General features: G+C 48.3%; 1 protein-coding gene across 1 annotated transcript in view; it reads left to right on the forward strand.

Annotated features, from left to right (window-relative positions):
- LOC116974627 (cohesin subunit SA-2-like) overlaps positions 1-19,060 on the forward strand; it is a 117,280-nt gene that overhangs the window by 47,969 nt on the left and 50,251 nt on the right. Inside the window, exons 11-19 of the mRNA XM_033023305.1 lie at positions 2,034-2,157; positions 3,528-3,626; positions 5,612-5,691; positions 8,417-8,524; positions 11,985-12,093; positions 13,088-13,205; positions 14,397-14,500; positions 15,612-15,704; positions 17,945-18,040. Of these exons, the coding sequence (XP_032879196.1) occupies positions 2,034-2,157; positions 3,528-3,626; positions 5,612-5,691; positions 8,417-8,524; positions 11,985-12,093; positions 13,088-13,205; positions 14,397-14,500; positions 15,612-15,704; positions 17,945-18,040 (931 nt within the window). The remainder of the gene's footprint in view (positions 1-2,033; positions 2,158-3,527; positions 3,627-5,611; positions 5,692-8,416; positions 8,525-11,984; positions 12,094-13,087; positions 13,206-14,396; positions 14,501-15,611; positions 15,705-17,944; positions 18,041-19,060) is intronic.

The following is a 19,060-nucleotide window of genomic DNA, read 5'->3' on the forward strand; positions in this document are numbered from 1 at the left end:
CTGCCTTACAACACCAGAGACCTGGGTTCCATCGTGACTGCCTGTACGCAGTTTGTACGTTCTCCCCGTGACCTGCGTGGGTTTTCTCCGGGTGTCCTCCGTTTTCCTCCCACATTCCAAAGTGCAGGTTTGTAGGTTAATTGGCTTCGGTGAAATTGTAAATTGTCCCTAGATTGTAGGATCGTGCTAGTGTATGTGGGTGACTGGTCAGTGTGGATTCGGTGGGCTGAATGGCCTGTTTCCGTGCTGTATCTTTGAAGTAAAAAGTAAAGTAAAGGCCCTGTCCTACTTTCCCCGAGTTACGAACACTCCCGAGTTTTCCCCCTGATTTGAACTCGGGGAATGTCGGGTAATGTCGGTAGCGAGTTCGTAGGAGACCCTAGATGTTTCGTAGCGGCTCGTAATGCCAGCCGTAGGAACTAGTGCATCAGGACGTTTTTTCAACGTTGAAAATATCCACGAGTTAAAAAAAATAGCCCCGAGTACCTACGAATGGCTATTACCGTAATTCTCCGCATTCGAATGAAGAGGAAAACTCGGGAAAGTTCGTGAGTAACTTGGGAAAGTGGGACAGGGCCTTAAGGATGTGCAAGGGGCCGCAGAAAAGGGTTGTCAGAAATGGACACTGCTGTCAGTTTTATTCTCCTCACCCCAACACCCTCTTCCTCGCTAATTCCACGTTGGTACGTGGCAGCCCGTTTAAAGTGAAGTTAATGACCAACGTAAAGTTCAGAGTTCACTGATCGGAGACCCAAAGGAACCGCAGATGCTGGTTTACAAAATAAGACAAAGAGTGCTGGAGTAACGCAGCAGCATCTCTGGAGAACACGGACGGGTGATGTTTCGGGTCGGGACCCTGGTTTATAACAATAATAATAATAATAATGGATGGGATTTATATAGCGCCTTTCTAATACTCAAGGCGCTTTACATCGCATTATTCATTCACTCCTCAGTCACACTCGGTGGTGGTAAGCTACTTCTGTAGCCACAGCTGCCCTGGGGCAGACTGACGGAAGCGTGGCTGCCAATCTGCGCCTACGGCCCCTCCGACCACCACCAATCACTCACACACATTCACACACAACATTGTCCTGCCCCCACCCTTCTTTCAGATTTCTTCCCCCCCTCCCCCCCATTCCCTCATCCCCCTGCGCCCCCCCCCCTCCACCTTAACCTCAATCAGTCTGAAGAAGGGTCCCGACTCGAAATGTCACCTATCCATGTTCTCCGGGTATGCTGCCTGACCCGCTGAGTTACTCCAGCATTTTGGGTCTGATCATTCATCAGATCCTGGAGAGCAACAGGTGATAGAACATGGAGCCATAGAGGGACAGAAAGTGCTGGAGTAACTCAGCAGGTCAGACAGCATCTCTGGAGAACATGGATAGGTGACGTTTTGGTCTGAAGAAGAGTGGCGCTTCAGTCTGGAGAAGGGTCTTGAACCAAAACGTCGCATACCCACATTCTCCAGAGATGCTGTCTGACCTTTTGAGTTAGTCCAGCACTTTGTGCCCCTTTGAGTGACAATCAGCATCTTTGTTATTTCCACATAGAACAGTAAACTCACTTGAACTTGAACTTGAGATCACAAGGACAGACCCTTCGGCCTATGATGTCCGAGCTGAACATGATGCCAAGATAAACTAATATCACCCGCTCGCGATCAATATCCCTCCATTCCCTGCACATCCATGTGCCGATCTAATAGCCTCTTAAACGCCACTATCGTATATTTGCCTCCACCACCCCTCGCAGCTTGTCCCAGGCACCCACCTCCCCCTGTGTGAAAAAAAAAACTTGCCCCTGCAATCAAAACAAGACTTGTTTGAAGATTTTTTAAGGCTTGGCCCAACTCTGAAGTGTTTGTATCGATGAGGGTTGACTGTACATCTGCCGAGCTATCTGTCTTTGCATCCGTCTCTCCATAACATGTAATATACATATATATTAAATTTTGGACTGTCGCATTTAAGCGACACGCAAGCACGGTGCAGTCATTCATCGTGAATATGATTCCCATTTACCCGCAGTGATGCATTGTTTGAAATCAGAGCCATTTGTATCGAGGAAATAGGTATCTGGATGAAGACCAGCAGCGATCGCTTCCTGACTGACAGCTACTTGAAATATGTGGGGTGGACTTTGCATGACAAAGTGAGTCAATCTATAATATTCACCGGTCCTTTGCCCGGTCCTTGCCTGGACACTGATTCATTCTCCCGTCCAACATGGCTCCTTCTCGCAGCCCTCTTTGAATGCTGTTAGATTTTCCGGGGGGGGGGGGGTTTATGCAAAAGCGTTTTTTTGTTACAATGGGATAGATAGGCTCAAAGTAGACGGCTGAAGTGGCGTCCTGCTGTTTGGGTAGTTCCGGTTTGTGGTCATCGAGAGAGGTGAAGGGCAGATTGTTGGACAAGGCCAGAGATGGAGAGGGTATAAGGTTGGCAATTGTTAAACTCGGTGGTAGAAAAGTTTTTGGGGCAGCATGATGGCGCAGCGGTTGAGGCGCTGCCTTACAGCGCCAGAGACCCGGGTTTGATCCTGACTACGGGCGCTGTCTGAGTGGAGTTTGTACGTTCTCCCCGTGACCACGTGGGTTTTCCACAGGAGCTCTGGCTTACTCCCACATTCCAAAGACGTACATAGGTTTATAGGTTAATTTTGCCTCGGTGAAATTGTTAATTGTCCCTGGTGTGTACTTTGTCCCTAGATAATGTGCGGGGATCAGCGCGGACTCGGTGGGCCGAAGGGCCTTTTTCCGTGCTGTATGTCTAAACTAAACTAAACTTAACAGGAAGGGCATTCTTGCTATTGAGGGAGTGCAGCGTAGGTTTACAAGGTTAATTCCCGGGATGGCAGGACTGTCATATGCTGAGAGATTGGAGCGGCTGGGCTTGTAGACTCTGGAGTTTAGAAGGATGAGAAGGGATCTTATTGAAACATATACGATTGTAAAGGGTTTGGACACGCTAGAGGCAGGAAACATGTTCCCGATGTTGGGGGAGTCCAGAACCAGGGGCCACAGTTTAAGAATAAGGGGTAAGCCATTTAGAATTGAGATGAGAAAACACTTTTTCTCACAGAGAGTGGTGAGTCTGTGGAATTCTCTGCCTCAGAGGGCGGTGGAGGCCGGTTCTCTGGATGCTTTCAAGAGAGAGCAGGATACGGCTCTTAAAGATAGCGGAGTCAGGGGATATGGGGAGAAGGCAGGAACGGGGTATAACACCCCCCTCCAGTGGTCACCTATTTCCGACCTTCCGACAAAGCTCTGTCCTGCCCCTCCTCTCTTTCTCAGCCATCTTTCCCGTCCCCCGACAATGAGTCTGGAGGAATGTTCCGACGCGAAACGTCGCCTATCCACGTTCTCCAGGGATGCTGCCTGGACCCGCTGAGCTACTCCAGAAATGGAGTGAAATGTGAGGCTGGAAGGACATCGTTGACATTCAGGTTATCAAATCTACTTTGAAGGCAAAATGCTCCCTGACTACTTTCCTCCTAACATTGACGTTATCATTCTTTTCAAGCAAAGTGACGTGAGATTGAAATGCCTGATTGGATTGGTGAACCTGTACTCTGACAAGGAGTGTTGTACAAAGATGGATCTCTTCACCTGTCGCTTCAAGGTGAGTCCGTATAGATTCCCTCCTTTATCAACGAGCAGCCCTACCTTCTCCCTGGTTATCCTCTTATTTATAACGTACATATAAAATCATTACTCCAATACTTTTCTGTCTTTTCCGATATCGGGAGGCCTGGACTGATCTAGGCCCCCCCGATATAGAAAAAAACACAACCTTCGTCACCACCCTGTCTTCCTGTGATGTCGCTGTTGATCGCGCCTGTTGGGCAGGCCACGTTGGTCGTACCAGTCTCCAGAGAAAGACACCCTTTTCCGAGCTCTCGAAGAGATTGCAGATAGACAGAGGTAAAAGTTCATACCTCTGCTCCAAGAAGTGCAACATCCCCATTGACCCCAACAATCTCTAGCCCATGACTGCTTAAAGTGGAGAAGGAGCATTCGGGATGGCATTGAGACATTACAGTTGAGGCGTTGCAGTAGGAACATGCAGAGGCACAGCAGAAATAGCGGATGGAGCAGACTATTGCACAAACTTCCCAATCATCACTTTACCCCCCCACCCCCCCACCCACCACCACCCCCTCACCTCTCCTGTGGAATAATCTGTGATTCTCCTATTGACCTCACCAACCATCTCAGAACCCACAAAACCAGAGTGGAACTAAGTCATACTTGATTTACTTTACTATAGAGAGATACAGCGTGGAAATAGGCTCTTCGGCCCACATAGTCCGCGTCGACCAGCAACCGCCACCGTACACTAGCACTACCCCACACACTAGGGACAATTTCCAATTTTTACTGAAGGCAATTAACCTACAAACCCGTACGTCATTGGAATGTGGGAGGAAACCGGAGCACCCGGAGAAAAGCCACGCGGCCAAAGGGAGAACGTACAAACTCCGTACAGACAGCGCCCATAGTCAGGATTGAACCTGGGTGCTTGCCGCTGTAAGGCACCAACTCTACCACCGTGCCGCCCTGTGTGATCCTGAGGGATCTCTGAGAATAATTCTCCCTTCATCCCTGGAACTCTCCTAGTTACTTCCAAATTAATGGCACCACAGTTGGGTCCCAGTCTTCAGCTACCTTGACCCTTAGCTCTGGATCTCCCCCCATGTCCCCCCTTCTCCTTTCGGATGCTCTGTTAAGCCACAACCCTTTGACCGATCCACCACCAAAATATCCTTATGTGGTTCAGATAACATTTCTGTGAAGGGATATTTTCCTGTGGTAAAAGTAATATTGAGATGAAGGTTGACATCTTCTTCATCCTATCGCTCCATCAATGTGTTCAGTCCTAAGTAGTGGACTATCCACATGGTAGATCCTCGTATGTTAGCGTGCAGGAAGGAACTGAGGATGTTGGTTTATACCGAAGATAGCTACAAAATGCTGGAGTAACTCAGCGGGACAGGTTTCACCTCTGGGGAAAAGGAACAGGTGATGTTATGGGTCGGAACCCTTCTTCAGACTGGAAGGGTTCAGTCTGAAGAAGGGTTCTGACCCGTAACATCACCTGTTCCTTTTCTCCAGAGGTGCTGCCCGACCTGCTGAGTTACTCCAGCCTTTTGAGCCTATCTCGTGTGTTAGTGCGTACCATTAATTAATCTGTGCATGAGCTGCAAATGAAAAAGTGTATTTTAGAAATAATCATTAATGATTCGATGATACTTTATTGTCACATGAATCTAGGTACAGTGAAATGCTTTGTTTTGGGTCCAAACCGGTAAAATCATGTCGTATTACCTAGGTTTACTTGTGTGCTGCCTCACCTAGGCAGTACGCAAGTGTCACACAAGTGTCACACAAGTGTCACACAAGTGTCGCCAAGTTTTGGCACTGACAAAGTTACAAAAATTACCTTATTAATGTATGTTCAATCATTGGATTATTATTTGAACACTAAATGACAATTTATGTAATCACGACAGTGGAGACCTATTCACTGATGTTTTTAGGAAGGGGGTTTTTAGATCAACTATTGAAAACCTGTTAGTTATACCTTGTCACATTCCTGTTCTATAGGATAGGATCAAGTCAATGATATTGGACAAAGAAAGTGAAGTGGCCGTACAAGCAATTAAGGTGTTGACTCTCATGATGCAGTGAGTAATTACCTCTTTATTATTGTCTGACAAAATGGGGATTATCCCAATTGAGTTTTAATTGTAATCGGTCACGGTGGCGAACCCTTACAGCGAATGCAGCGCCGGAGACCCGGGTTCGATCCCGACTACGTACAGCTGTCTGTACAGAGTTTTACGTTCTCCCCGTGACCTGTGTGGGTTTTCTCCGAGATCTTCGGTTTCCTCCCACACTCCAAAGTGGGAGGAAATTATCTTGTTTGTAGGTTTGTAGGTTAATTGGCTTGGTAAATGTAAAAATTGTCCCTAGTGGGTGTAGGATCGTGTTAATGTGCGTGGATCGCTGGGGGGCACGGACCCGGTGGGCCGATGGGCCTGTTTCCGTGCTGTATCTCTAAATTAAACTGCAGCATGGAAACAGGCCCTTTGGCCCACCGGCTCCACGCCGAGCATCAATTTCACACTCGTTCTATGTTAACCCACTTTTGCATCCACTCCCGACATACAAGCGGCAATTCACAGAGGGCCAATTAGCCTACAAACCCGCACGTTCTAGGGATGGGGGAGGAATCCCACGAGGTCACAGGGTGAACTTGCAAACTCCACACAAGCAGCAGCCGAGGTCAGAATCGGTCACGGGTTAAATAAAACCAGAGACCTGTACATTTTCCATGATGTGCAACACTTTGTAGACTTCAGAGATACAGCACAGAAACAGGCCCTTCGGCCCACCGACACCAGCGATCTCCTCATACACTAACACCATCTTGCACATGAAGGACAATTTACAATTTTATCAAAGCCAATTAACCTACAAACATGCATGTCTTTGGAGTGTGGAAGGATACCTGAGCACCTGGAGAAAACCCATGCAGGTCAGGGGGGGAACGTACAAACTCCATACAGACAGCACCCGTAGTCAGGATCGAACCTGGGTCTCTGACACTGTAAGGCAGCAACTCTGCACCACCGTGCCGCCCCCTGATTGTAATTGTTTTTAATTTCAAATATAATAATAGACCAGCCATTGACTGTCGACACAATCTCACATGTTCTTGCTCATGCTCGGAGCATATTTCTTCAATATAGTTTCTATTCCCTTCTGCCCTGTGGAAAACCAGTTGACCAAGTTACTCACCATTCAGTCTGAATAAGGGTCTCGACCCGAAACGTCACCCATTCCTCTCTCCAGAGATGCTGCCTGTCCCGCTGAGTTACTGCAGCATTTTGTGTCTATCTTCGGTTTAAGCCAGCATCTGCAGTTCCTTCCTATACACTCCTCACCATCCAATTTTACCCGAGAGACTTTAGAGGGTGAGGGCACTTACATACCATTGACAATGACAATGATACTTTATTGACACATGTACCTAAGTACAGTGAAATTCTTTGTTTTGCATACAGTCCGGTAAAATCATATTATAGATAAGCACAATCATAGGTAGGTACAAAAATGCAACAATTTTTGTGATAGAATAGCAGACTTCACCCAGGCAGTACACAAAGAGTTGTCACGTTTCTGGCCCTCCAAGTTTCAAAGTTCTTCAGAGTACAGAGTCTTGTCTTGGTTTGAATGGCCCGTTACCCTGGAGGTGGCACTGGGTCGGAGTTGCAAGGGTTGGCCTGGCCTGGCGATGCTGTTGGCCTGGCCTGGCGATGCCCTCCACCACCGCTCCAGGCCGTTGCCATTGCTTGCCGCTGCAAGCAGCGTCCGATCCAAACGCTCATCCGACCTCTGTGGAGCCTCCAGCAGCGCCCGGACCACACGATTCCCCCCGACTGCTGCAGGCCTCCAGCGACCCACCTCTCTAACACCTCGACCCGCACACCTAGCTGTAGGTAGCAATTTAATTCCCGTGCACATTGTAATGGCTACAGAAGGTTACAAGGACTTAACCAAAAGTGCTAATTACCAAAGATCCTATAGCAAGATAGATCACTCGACGAAAAAAACATAGTACAGTCATGGGCAGATTCATGGGTAATTTTCAGCCCCATTTCCGTAACCGGATTCCGTCTCCGCACCAAAGATCCCATAGCGGAGCAAAGATACTAGTGCGGAGACGGAAGCCGGTTACGGAAACATCCTCGTAAAAGTAAAAGTTATTTGGTAAAAATCTTCTAATTTTCAGAATTTTAATTTATTAACACAAACTGTTCCCCCGCAACGTTGATTACACTGCGGGCCGGGCTGGGTTATGGAAATGGCTGAAAAAAAGGCCCACGTTCCGTTCCGTTGCGTACTACACGTCAGCCCATTGCATTTAGCAGGAGTTCACTCGCCCCCCTGCAGGAACTATACATCAGGAGGTGCAACTCCAGAGCCAATAAAATCATGAGAGACCTGCAACGGGCTGTTCCAGCTGCTACGGTCAGGCAAACGCCTGCGTTGCCATGCGGTGAGAACGGAGAGGTTGAGAAGGAGTTTCTTCCCAGAGGCCATTCGGACTGTAAACTCCTATCTCACCAGGGACTAACTTTACTGAACGTTTTTCCTTCCGCCCACAATATTTAATATGTAAAAGAATATGTGATTCTGTTTGTAGTTTGTTTGGTTGTTTGTTTGTTTGTCTTTTTGCACAAAGTCCGCGAGCATTGCCACTTTCCATTTCACTGCACGTCTCATATGTGTATGTGACGAATAAACTTGACTTGACTTGACTGATCTATCTTGTTCCGCTATAGGATATTTGCTAATTACAACACAGACTTGGCCTAATCATGCCTGTACCTTGTTTTGCTGCAGGAACTGTGACGAAGCCTTGTCATCAGAAGACTGCAAACAGTTGTACCATTTTGTTTACTCCGCGCACAGACCTGTTGCCTTGGCAGCTGCAGAGTTCTTGCATTGGAAGTAAGTAAGAATGTTCTCAACTAGTCCAGCGAAGGGCCAGAAGATCCTATTTCAGTTACATCCACCGCTCGTGATTCACAAAAGAGGAGAGGCGACAGACAAGGAACTGACCATGGGGATTGCAGGCTTCAGAGTCATGTTCAAACACCAGGGGATGCCTGGAAACTACTTGGACATTATGAGGGGAAAATAAACCCGCAAAGTGCTGGAGTTACTCAGAGGGTCAGGCAGCATCTCTGGAGAACATGGATAGCTGACGTTTCAGGTCGCCAAACCCCAGTCTGAAGAAGGGTCCCAATCCGAAATGTCACCTATCCATATTCTCCAGAGAACTGCCTGACGTGCTAAGTTACTCTAGCACTTTGTGTCATTTTTTGTAAACCACCATCTGCAGTTCCTTGTTTCTACATTAGGACATTATTGAGTTGAGTTTAAGTTTCAGTTTCGTTTAATGGCAGGTGTATCAAATACAGGGAGAAGCTTTCGTTGAGTGCTATCCAGTCAGCAGAAAAACAATAAATGGATTTAAGAGAGTTAGATAGAGCTCTAGGGGCTAGTGGAGTCAAGGGATATGGGGAGAAGGCAGGCACAGGTTCTTGATAGGGGACGATCAGCCATGATCACAATGAATGGCGGCGCTGGCTCGAAGGGCCGAATGGCCTCCTGCACCTATTTTCTATGTTTCTATTACAATCGAACTATCCATACTGTACAGATAAATGATGAAGGGAATAATGTGAATAGCGTTTAGTGGAAGATAAAGTCCAGTAAAGTTAGATCAAATATAGTCCGAGGGTCTCGAATGAGGTAGATAGTACCTCATGACCTCTAATGAGGTAGGTCAGGCAACTGAATCATCCTACCACAACCAGAGAGCAGTCCTGAACTATTATCTACCTCTTTGGCGACCCTCCGACTATCTTTGATCAGACTTTGCTGGCTTTACCTTGCACTAAATGTTATTCCCTTATAATTTATCTATAGACTGTAAATGGCTCGATTGTAATCATGTATTGTCTTTCTGCTGACTGCTTTGCACGCAACAAAAGCTTTTCACTGTACCTCGGTACATTTGACAATAAACTAAACTGTAAACTGTAGTTGATCAGGACATCTCTTTAGTTGATGGGAGGATAGTTCAGTTGCCTGATAACAGCAGTAATTTTTATGTTTGTGGAACAATGAAAACTAATCCATTAAGGTGGCTGTTGTGAACTATTTCTTTAAAGAGGGATAGTGGTGTTCCATATCCTCCCAAAAAGGGGACTGAGTTATTTATTATGATTAAACATAGAAAGATAGAAAATAGGTGCAGGAGTAGGCCATTCTGCCCTTCCAGCCAGCACCGCCATTCAATATGATCACGGCTGATCATCCAAAATCAGTACCCCGTTCCTGCTTTCTTCCCATATCTCTTGATTCCGTTAGCCCTAAGAGCTAAATCTAACTCTCTCTTGAAAACATCCGATGAATTGGCCTCCACTGCCTTCTGTGGCAGAGAATTCCACAGATTCACAACTGTCTGCGTGAAAAAGTTTTTCCGCATCTCAGTCCTAAATGGCCTACCCCTTATTCTTAAACTGTGACCCCTGGTTCTGGACTCCCCCAACATCGGCAACATGTTTCCTGTTTGTAATAGTTCATTTGTAAAATAGGAAATGAATAGGAATTGTCCTGAGCAATTTTCACCTGAAGGTGTCTGATGGATGCAAGCAATGCTTTTCAGCTACTTTATGACTTCCAGCACAGTTTACTCGGAGGGTGGTGAATCTGTGGAATTCAATGCCACAGAAGGCTGTGGCCAAGTCAATTGATATTTTTAAGGTGGAGATTGATGTGTTCTTGATTAGTACGGGGGTCAAGGGTCATGGGGAGAAGGCATGAGAATGGGGTTCGGAGGGAGAGATCGATCAGCCATGATTGAATGGCGGAGTAGACTTGATGGGCCGAATGGCCTAATTCTACTCCTGCAACATGAATCCTTGGGAACATATCAGTATTTGTGATGGTCCCTGCAGGGGTATGAAAGTTTGTGGGAATCACTGGGACAATGCTAGTATTAGCAAGTGAATGAGCATGAGATAGAAAAGAAGAGGTGTGACTTTTCAATCCCTTTCTCATTGCATGAGAAGGTGGTTGACAGCCAGTGAGATAGTTTGGGTCAACGTTACAATGTAGGCTACAAGGCAGCCAATTCCCACACATGTAGCTACAGGAACAGTAATGCAAGAAGGACCAGATTAGTTCCTTCTGAAGACACAAGGAACTGCAGCTGTTGGAACCTTGACTAAAACACAAAGTGCTGAATAGGGCTCTTTAGAGCTAGATAGGGCTCTTAAAGATAGCGGAGGCAGGGGATATGGGGAGAAGGCAGGAATGGGTACTGATTGGGATCACATTGAATGGCAGTGCTGGCTCGAAGGGCCGAATGGCCTACTCCTGCACCTATTGTCTATTGCTGGAGGAACTCTGTGAGTCAGGCAGCATCTGTGGAGGGATGCCAGGTGACGTTTTGGGTCAGGACCATGTTCATCCTCTTTCTGAAATTTGGTTTGAGGTGGGGTGGAACAGTGGCGTAGCGGTAGAGTTGCTACCTTACAGCGCCCGAGACCCAAGTTTGATCCTGACTACGTTCTACCTGTAACCTTGTGGGCTTTCACCGGGTGCTCCGGTTTCCTCCCACACACCAAAGACATACAGGCTTGTAGGTGAATTGGCTTCTGTAAATTGTAAATTGTCCCTGGATTGTGGGATAGTGCTAGTGTACAGTGTGATCACTGGGCTGCGTGGGCTCGGTGGGCCGAAGGGCCTGTTTTTACACTGAATCCCTAAAGTCTAAAGACCAAAGAGTAATTATTGGCCAAAACTACATGAATGCTATTTTTCAGAATGTTCGATCTCAGATCTTTTACATATACCATCCATGACACACTGGTCAAGCTGAGCACCTTCAACATCAGACTGGATCCACCAAGATGCAGCACAGAATGCCACAGGAGATCCTTCTTCCCTGTGGCTATCAAACTGTATAACTCCTCCCCCTTCTGTTGTGGGGTACACTGACTCCCCAACCCCCCCCCCCCCCCCCTTTGGACACCCCCAATCCTGAAGTTTCAACTCCTCACTTTAATTTCATGTTTCATGTATTTTGTGTTTTATGACTTGTTGGCAGATCAATTTCCCTCCTGGGAAATGTAAAGTTCTCTCGTATCGTATCGTGTTGTATATACCCGAGAGGGAAGATAAACCATTAATTCAATAACCAAAAATGTCAGGAACCAGACCAGCCCGTGTACTCCCAAGCCTGCTCCATCTTTCAGTAAGACCAAGACCTTGTATCTCTCCCATCGCACTTCTCATCCCCTTCCCCTCGATTCCAAGAATCCATGACCATAAACACTGGCTTATTTGACAAAGTAATACAAGACCATCTAATCATTGCAAAACCTTTGTCCTTTAGGTTGTTTTGCAGTCAGGACTCTGAAGTGCCAGATGAAGTGCAAGAGAGAAAGGATACGCACCACATCAGCCACTTGAAGACTCTGGTGAACTTCTATCTGAAGAGCGAGGTGGGATTTACAGTCTGGATATATTATGGTATTAAATATCAGATTGACCTTACTGTTCATACTGGCGAAGCACAGGCAAGTGGGACTAGAGTAGATGGGACATCTTGGTCGGCAAGGGCAAGTTGGGCCAAAGAACCTGTTTCTGTGCTGAGTGAAGGGCCTGTCCCACCAGCATGCGATAGCATGCGTCTAGCGCGACCAAACGTGGTCGCTTGAGGCGTATATGGCCTCGCGGGGCCGGTCCCACTTCGATCGGCGGAGGCGTATGAAGTTGTGCGGGGCTGGTCCCGACATCACGCGTGGCTCCAAAAATCTTGCGCTGTTCAAAAATCCCGCACGACAACGGCCTATCGGCCCGCAGCCGCATTGAGGCTCGACGCCGTACGCAGCTTCTTGAAGGCGTACGCCTAGCGCGATGACGTCACCGCCCGGCGTACAGTTGCACGATGACGTAACCACCGGACGCCGTTCGACGTCCAAATTCAGTCGGCCCGCCTCCTGCCCAGCTGATTGGTGAGTATGATGTCGGGACCAGCCCCGCACAACGCCATACGCCTCCGCGGTTGGAAGTGGGACCGGCCCCACGAGGCCGTACACCTCAAGCCACCACGTTTGGTCGTGCTAGGACGCATGCAGTCGCATGCTGGTGGGACAGGCCCTTGAGACACATAGCAGGGTGCATCAGGAACAGAGGATGACCACGGAATGTGGAAATTAATCACAATAGATACTGAGCAACCTACAGAAGGAGATAGGTTTAGGGACTGTGTCACATAAACAAAGGGAGTTAGAAGAGGGACGTCACTGAGAAAGGGGTGGGAGAGTGTGGGCAATGGCCACCGAGTGATGGAATGAGATGTGTTGTCCGTAGATGGGGGTCTGACCACCATCCGTCACCTCTCCTCACCCCTACAACAACCCAGCCACTTTAAGGTGGTGTTTCCCATGTGAATATCAGACCCACATATTATTTCTTGCCACTTGTACTCTTCAGGGATGTACACATTCAGCCTACCTCGTTGACAGCCTCTGGGACTCTTCGGCAGTTCTACTGAAGGATTGGGAGTCCATGACGGCTCTACTGCTGCAAGATGGCGGCCCAGAGGAGGAAGGTAAGGAAGTTGTTCGAGTGCACAGGTCTGGAGTTCCTGCAGTTGCTTCGAAAGCTTTGCATTCGTGAGGTCCGATTATAGAACGTAAAACAGTGGCGCAGGCGGTAGAGTGCTGCCTCACAGTGCCGGTGATCCTGACTACGGGCGCTGTCTGTGCGCCACTTTGTATGTTCTCCCTGTGACCACATTGGGTTTCTCCGGGTGTTCCATTTCTCCCCACATTTCAAAGACGTACAGGTTTGTAGGTAATTAGCTGCTGTAAATCTTCTTCCATGTGGCGTGCACAGCCTAAAGTTGTTGGACAACTTGTTCTATTTGATCTTCCGTTTGTGCACATCGAGTTGATTGCATTAGTAGTCGAAACAGGGCGGACCACGTGAAGGTTGCAATCTTCCACCTCCCAGCTGCTGTAAATTGGCGAGTAGGGTGCAAAAGTGGGATAACATGGAACTAATGTGCGGGTGAATCAATGTTCGGCACGGACTCGGTGGGCCAAAGGGCCTGTTTCCATGCTGTAACTCAAAGACTAAAACTAAAAACATAGAACAGACCAGGACAAAAACAGGCCCTTTAGCCCATAATGTCTGTGCCAAACTTGATGTCAAGAACTTCTCTTATCTGTCCGCGCCAAATCCATATCCCTCCATTCCCCTCCACATCCAAGTGCCTATCCAAAAGCCTCTTAGGCGTCACCATCGTAACTGCCTCAACCACCACCCACACGGCAGTGAGTTCCAGACACTCGCCGCCCTCTGTGTAAAGTAAAATCTTTGTTAAACCTTGCACCTCTCACCTGAAAGCAATACCTTCTAGTCTTTAATTTTTTCATCCTGGGGAAAATAGGTTCTGACTGTTTTTTAGAGATACGGAGCCCAATCAGGCCCTTCGGCCCATCGAGTCCACGCCAATCAGCGATCATCCCGTACACTAGCTCTATCTTGCACACATTGGACAAGAAGCCAATTAACCTACAAACCTGTGGGTCTTTGGAATGTGGGAGGAAACCGGAGCACCCGGAGGAAACCCCCGCGGTCACGGGTAGAACGTAAAAACAATATCCGTACAGACAATATCCGTACGCAGGATCCAACCCGGGGTTCTGGCTCTGTGAGGCGGCAATTCTACCGCTGCACCACTGCGCGACTGTCTGTGTTTCTCACGGATTTATATACAATGATTATTATTTTCCAGCTTTCACTGATTTGCAGAAGGCAGCATTGGTTGAAGTCATGCTGAGCTCAATACGCCAGGCAGCTGAGGGTCTCCCGCCTGGAGGCAGGTGCTTAGGAAAGAAGGTTAGTGTCAATTAATATATAAGTGAAGCCACACGCAGACTGGAAGGACCGCACCTCATATTCCACTCGGATAGCTTCCAACCCAATGGTATCAACATTGAGTTCTCTAGTTTTAGGCATCAAACCGCCCACTTTCCCCCCCCCCCCCCCCCTTCGCTTCCCTGTACACCACCCGCCCGTCGCCACTTTGTCCTTCCCCCCCGTCCCCTTCCGCATGTATCTATTCTCATATAGGGGCGGCACAGTGGCCTAGAGGTAGAGTTGCTGCCTTGCAGCGCCAGTGACCTGGGTTCGATCCTGACCACGGGTGCTGTCGGTATGGAGTTTGCACGCTGTCCCTGTGACTGCGTGGGTTTTCTCCGGGTGCTCCGGTTTCCTCCAACACTCTTTCAAACGACTTTCAGGTTTGTCGGTTAATGGGCTTCCATAAATTGGGAATTGTCCCTAGTGTAGTGTTATTCTACTGGGTGATCGCTGGTCGGTGGGCCAAAGGGCCTGTTTCCACACTGTATCCCTGAAGTCCATTCCTCTGCCCTCATGTCTCACTTTTCTCCTTCTATTACAGCATTTTGTCTCATTTTTATTTACAGCCTTTGTCCACCCATCTGCCAATCGAAATCCCTCTCATCTATATCCACCTATCACTTGCCGGGCGTTATTCCACCCCACCACTTTTCCAGCTTTCTCTCCCCTCGTATAATCAGTCTGAAGAACGGTCCTGACCCCGAAACGTCACTTATCCATGTTCTCCAAAGATGCTGCCTGACCCGCTGGGTTACTCCAGCACCCTGTGTGTACCTCCCTATCTCTACACAATGTGCCTTATGCTTTTTAATTATTTGCTGCACTTATATGCTAACTTTTTTCCTGGTGTCTCATTCGGAAGAACACGTGATCTCTGAAGAAGGGTCTTGACCCGAAACGTCACCTATTCCTTTTCTCCAGTGATGCTGCCTGACCCACTGAGTTACTCCATCGTCTATTTCCAATGTAAACCAGCATCTGCAGTTCCTTTGTACGCACTAGATCTCCACTCATCTGCAGTCTTTCTCCATTCTGCTGGTGACCATGCTTAATGTGGATCTGTGTTGTCTTCTGACCTGTATTTTAGGTTCAGATGGGAAAGGAGAGAAAGTCACATCTCGACGATCGGGCGAAGCTGACTGAACATTTCATCGTGGCACTTCCACAGCTGCTGGCCAAGGTTTGTTGTGGGACTCTGAACCTTAGTTTGTGTGTCGAGGTATAGATAAGAATTATTGGGGGGGGGGGATGCTCATGGTTTGGTTTGGTTTAGTTTGGTTTGGTTTACTTTAGAGAGACAACATGGAAACAGGCCTTTCGGCCCACCTAGTCCAGGCTGAGCAGCAATCACCCCTACGCTACTTCTACCCTACACATTAGGGACAATTTACTGAAGCCAATTAATTTACAAGCCTGCACATCTTTGTAATGTGGGAGGGAACCAGAGCTCCCAGAGAAAATGCACGCACGTCACGGGGAGAATGTACAAACTCCGTACAGACAAGCAGCCGTAGTCAGGATTAAACACGGGTCTCTGGCCCTGGTAAGCTGCAACGTGACCACTGCACCACCGTGCCACCCCAGGTTGTGTCATAGTAGGGGAGAATGATCATGACGAATAATGCCCCTGTCCCACTTAGGAATCCTGAACGGAAACCTCTGGAGACTTTGCGCCCCACCCAAGGTTTCCGTGCGGTGCCCGGAGGTTTTTGTCAGTCTCCCTACCTGCTTCCACTACCTGCAACCTCCGGCAACCACCTGCAACCTCCGGGAACCGCACGGAAACCTTGGGTGGGGCGCAAAGTCTCCAGAGGTTTCCGTTCAGGTTTCCTAAGTGGGACAGAGGTATTAGTCAACTGCCGTCAAAAAATGCCGACAGCAGTTTAGTTTAGTTTAGAGATTCAGCATGGAAACAGGCCCTTCCACCGAGTCCATGCCGACCAGCCATCATCCATTCACCCATTAAACATCTGAATGATGTTTTTGTATGGGGGCATTTTCTTAAGACGATCTGCAGAGATCCCCGAAGCAGATCGTGAGTCAAAACGCAGACCTCGTAATGTCTTATTAGTAGGGAAGATTCAAACAAGAGGACATGATTTGAGAATTAAGGGACAAAAATTTACGGGCAACATGAGGGGGAACTTCTTTACTCAGAGAGTGGTAGCTGTGTGGAATGAGCTTCCAGTGGAAGTGGTGGAGGCAGGTTCGATTTTATCATTTAAAAATAAATTGGATAAGTATATGGACGGGAAAGGAATGGAGGGTTATGGTCTGAGTACAGGTAGATGGGACTAGGTGAGAGTAAGTGTTCGGCATGGACTAGAAGGGCCGAGATGGCCTGTTTCTGTGCTGTAATTGTATATGGTTATTCCATTCCTGTTGCGGCCCCATGCTGGCTTGGGGAGGTCAAGCTTGTAGCCTGCAGGCATCCGCTACTTCCTTGTAGGTCCAGAGAGGAGAATCGATCTTTGAGCTCTGCGTGTTCAGGAAGTGGGGAAGTGGGGATTGCAGAAGTGGAAACAAATTATCCGGAAAGAATGAAAGAAGAATGCAACCTCAGACCTATGGAGAAACCAGAGGCTGCGGGTGCTGGAATCTTGAGCAACACACAAAGTGCTAGAGGAAGGAGGGTCACAGCGGGGCATAGAGTCTATCTGCATGGAAACAGGCCCTTCGGCCTAATTTGCCCAGACCAACATGCTCCATCTGCACTAGTCAGTCCCACCTGCCCGTGCTTGGCCCATAACCCTCAAAATCTATCCTATCCATGTACCTGCCTAAGTGTCTCTTAAACGATATGACCTGCCTCAGCGACCTCCTCCGGCAGCTCGTTCCACACACCCACCAATGGTTCAATGGCCCTTTATTTGTCACATGTGCAGCTGCACGGTGAGATTCAAAGTCCAAAATCTGGTCGGGCCACTCCCTTGACGTTCTGAAGCAGTTTCTGCGAACCGACGTCCCTCTCCTCTCCTGTCCAAGTGTCTTCCAAATGTTGGTAGAATAGAGTCCACCCTTGGTGTGTAAAAAAAAAAGTTACACTTCAGGTTCCAATTCGTGTTTGGATGACTGCAGAAACCAAATTTCGTTTGAACCTCAATCAGGTTCAAATGCACAGTGTCTCTTGCCCAGAGTAGGGGAATCGAGAACCAGAGGACATACGTTTAAGGTGAGGGGGGGATACATTTAATTGATACAATTGATATTGATACAATTTATTTGTTGTCATTTGAACCTCAATGAGGTTCTTGATTCCCTACTCTGGGCAAGAGACACTGTGCATTTACCCAGTCAGGCAGTATCTGTGGAGGGAAATGGAATGACATTTTGGGTCAAGACCCGTCTTCAGATACGCGGAGTTGTTTCAGTCAGCTCGTTGCCAACTCGAACCTGATTATGTGTATCTTAATTTTGCAGTTTTCCACCCATGGGGAGAAAGTAATTAAATTAAACCTTCTACAAATACCACAGTATTTTGATCTGGAGGTTTACAGCACTTTGCAACTGGAAAAGGTGAGCCAAAGCCAGACTGCACAGAAATAGTTCCTTTGGTCCCATTGAGTCCCCATCGACCTGAATGCAACCATTTACACCAATCCCACACTAATCCATTTCATTATAAACTCATAGAGTCATTCAGCATGAAAATAGGCTCTTGGGCCCACTGAATCCACACTGGCCATCAAACTATCATTCTTGTCAATCCTACACTACTTCCATTTTATTCTCTGCATTCCCATCAATTTACCCTAAAGGGCCTGTCCCACGAGCATGCGACTGCAGGCGGCGAGCGCGACCTAACGTGGTCGCTTGAGCCGTACCACCTCGCAGGGCCGGTCCCACTTTGATCGCCAGAGTTGTGCGGGGCTGGTCCCGACATCGCGCAGGGCTCCGAAAAACTGACACTGTCCAAAAATCCCCCGCGGCAACGGCCTGTCGGCCCGCAGCCGCATTGAGGCCGTACGCAGCACCTCGACGGGCGTACGCAGCATACTGACGGCGTACGCAGCGTCTTGACGGCGTACGCCTAGCGTGTGGCGTTGCGCGATGACGTCACCGCCCGACGTGCCGTTGCGTGATGACGTAACCACCGTGCGATGTCCAAATTCAGTCGGCCCGCCTCCTGCCCAGCTGATTGGTGAGTATGATGTCAGGACCAGCCCCGCACAACTCCAGACGGCTCCGCGGTTGGAAGTGGGACCGGCCCTGCGAGGCCGTACGCCTCAAGCCACCACGTTTGGTCGCGCTAGACGCATGCAATCGCATGCTGGTGGGACAGGCCCTTAAATGATACCATTCACCTACATACTCGGGCCGATTTATACCGTGGCTAATTAGCCCAACCTATCTGCATATCTAACGGATGCGGGAGGAAACTATACCACCTACTGACAGAAAACCACACGGCCATAGGCAGTACATGCAGACTCCACACAGACAGCACCGGCAGTTTGGGTTGAATCCAGGTTGCCAGAGCTGTGAGGCAGCAGCTCTACCAGCTTACTACTGCATTGGCGTTTAGTTTCGTTTAGA

This window comes from Amblyraja radiata, chromosome 6 (genome assembly GCF_010909765.2).
Source record: "Amblyraja radiata isolate CabotCenter1 chromosome 6, sAmbRad1.1.pri, whole genome shotgun sequence".
NCBI lineage: Eukaryota > Metazoa > Chordata > Chondrichthyes > Rajiformes > Rajidae > Amblyraja > Amblyraja radiata.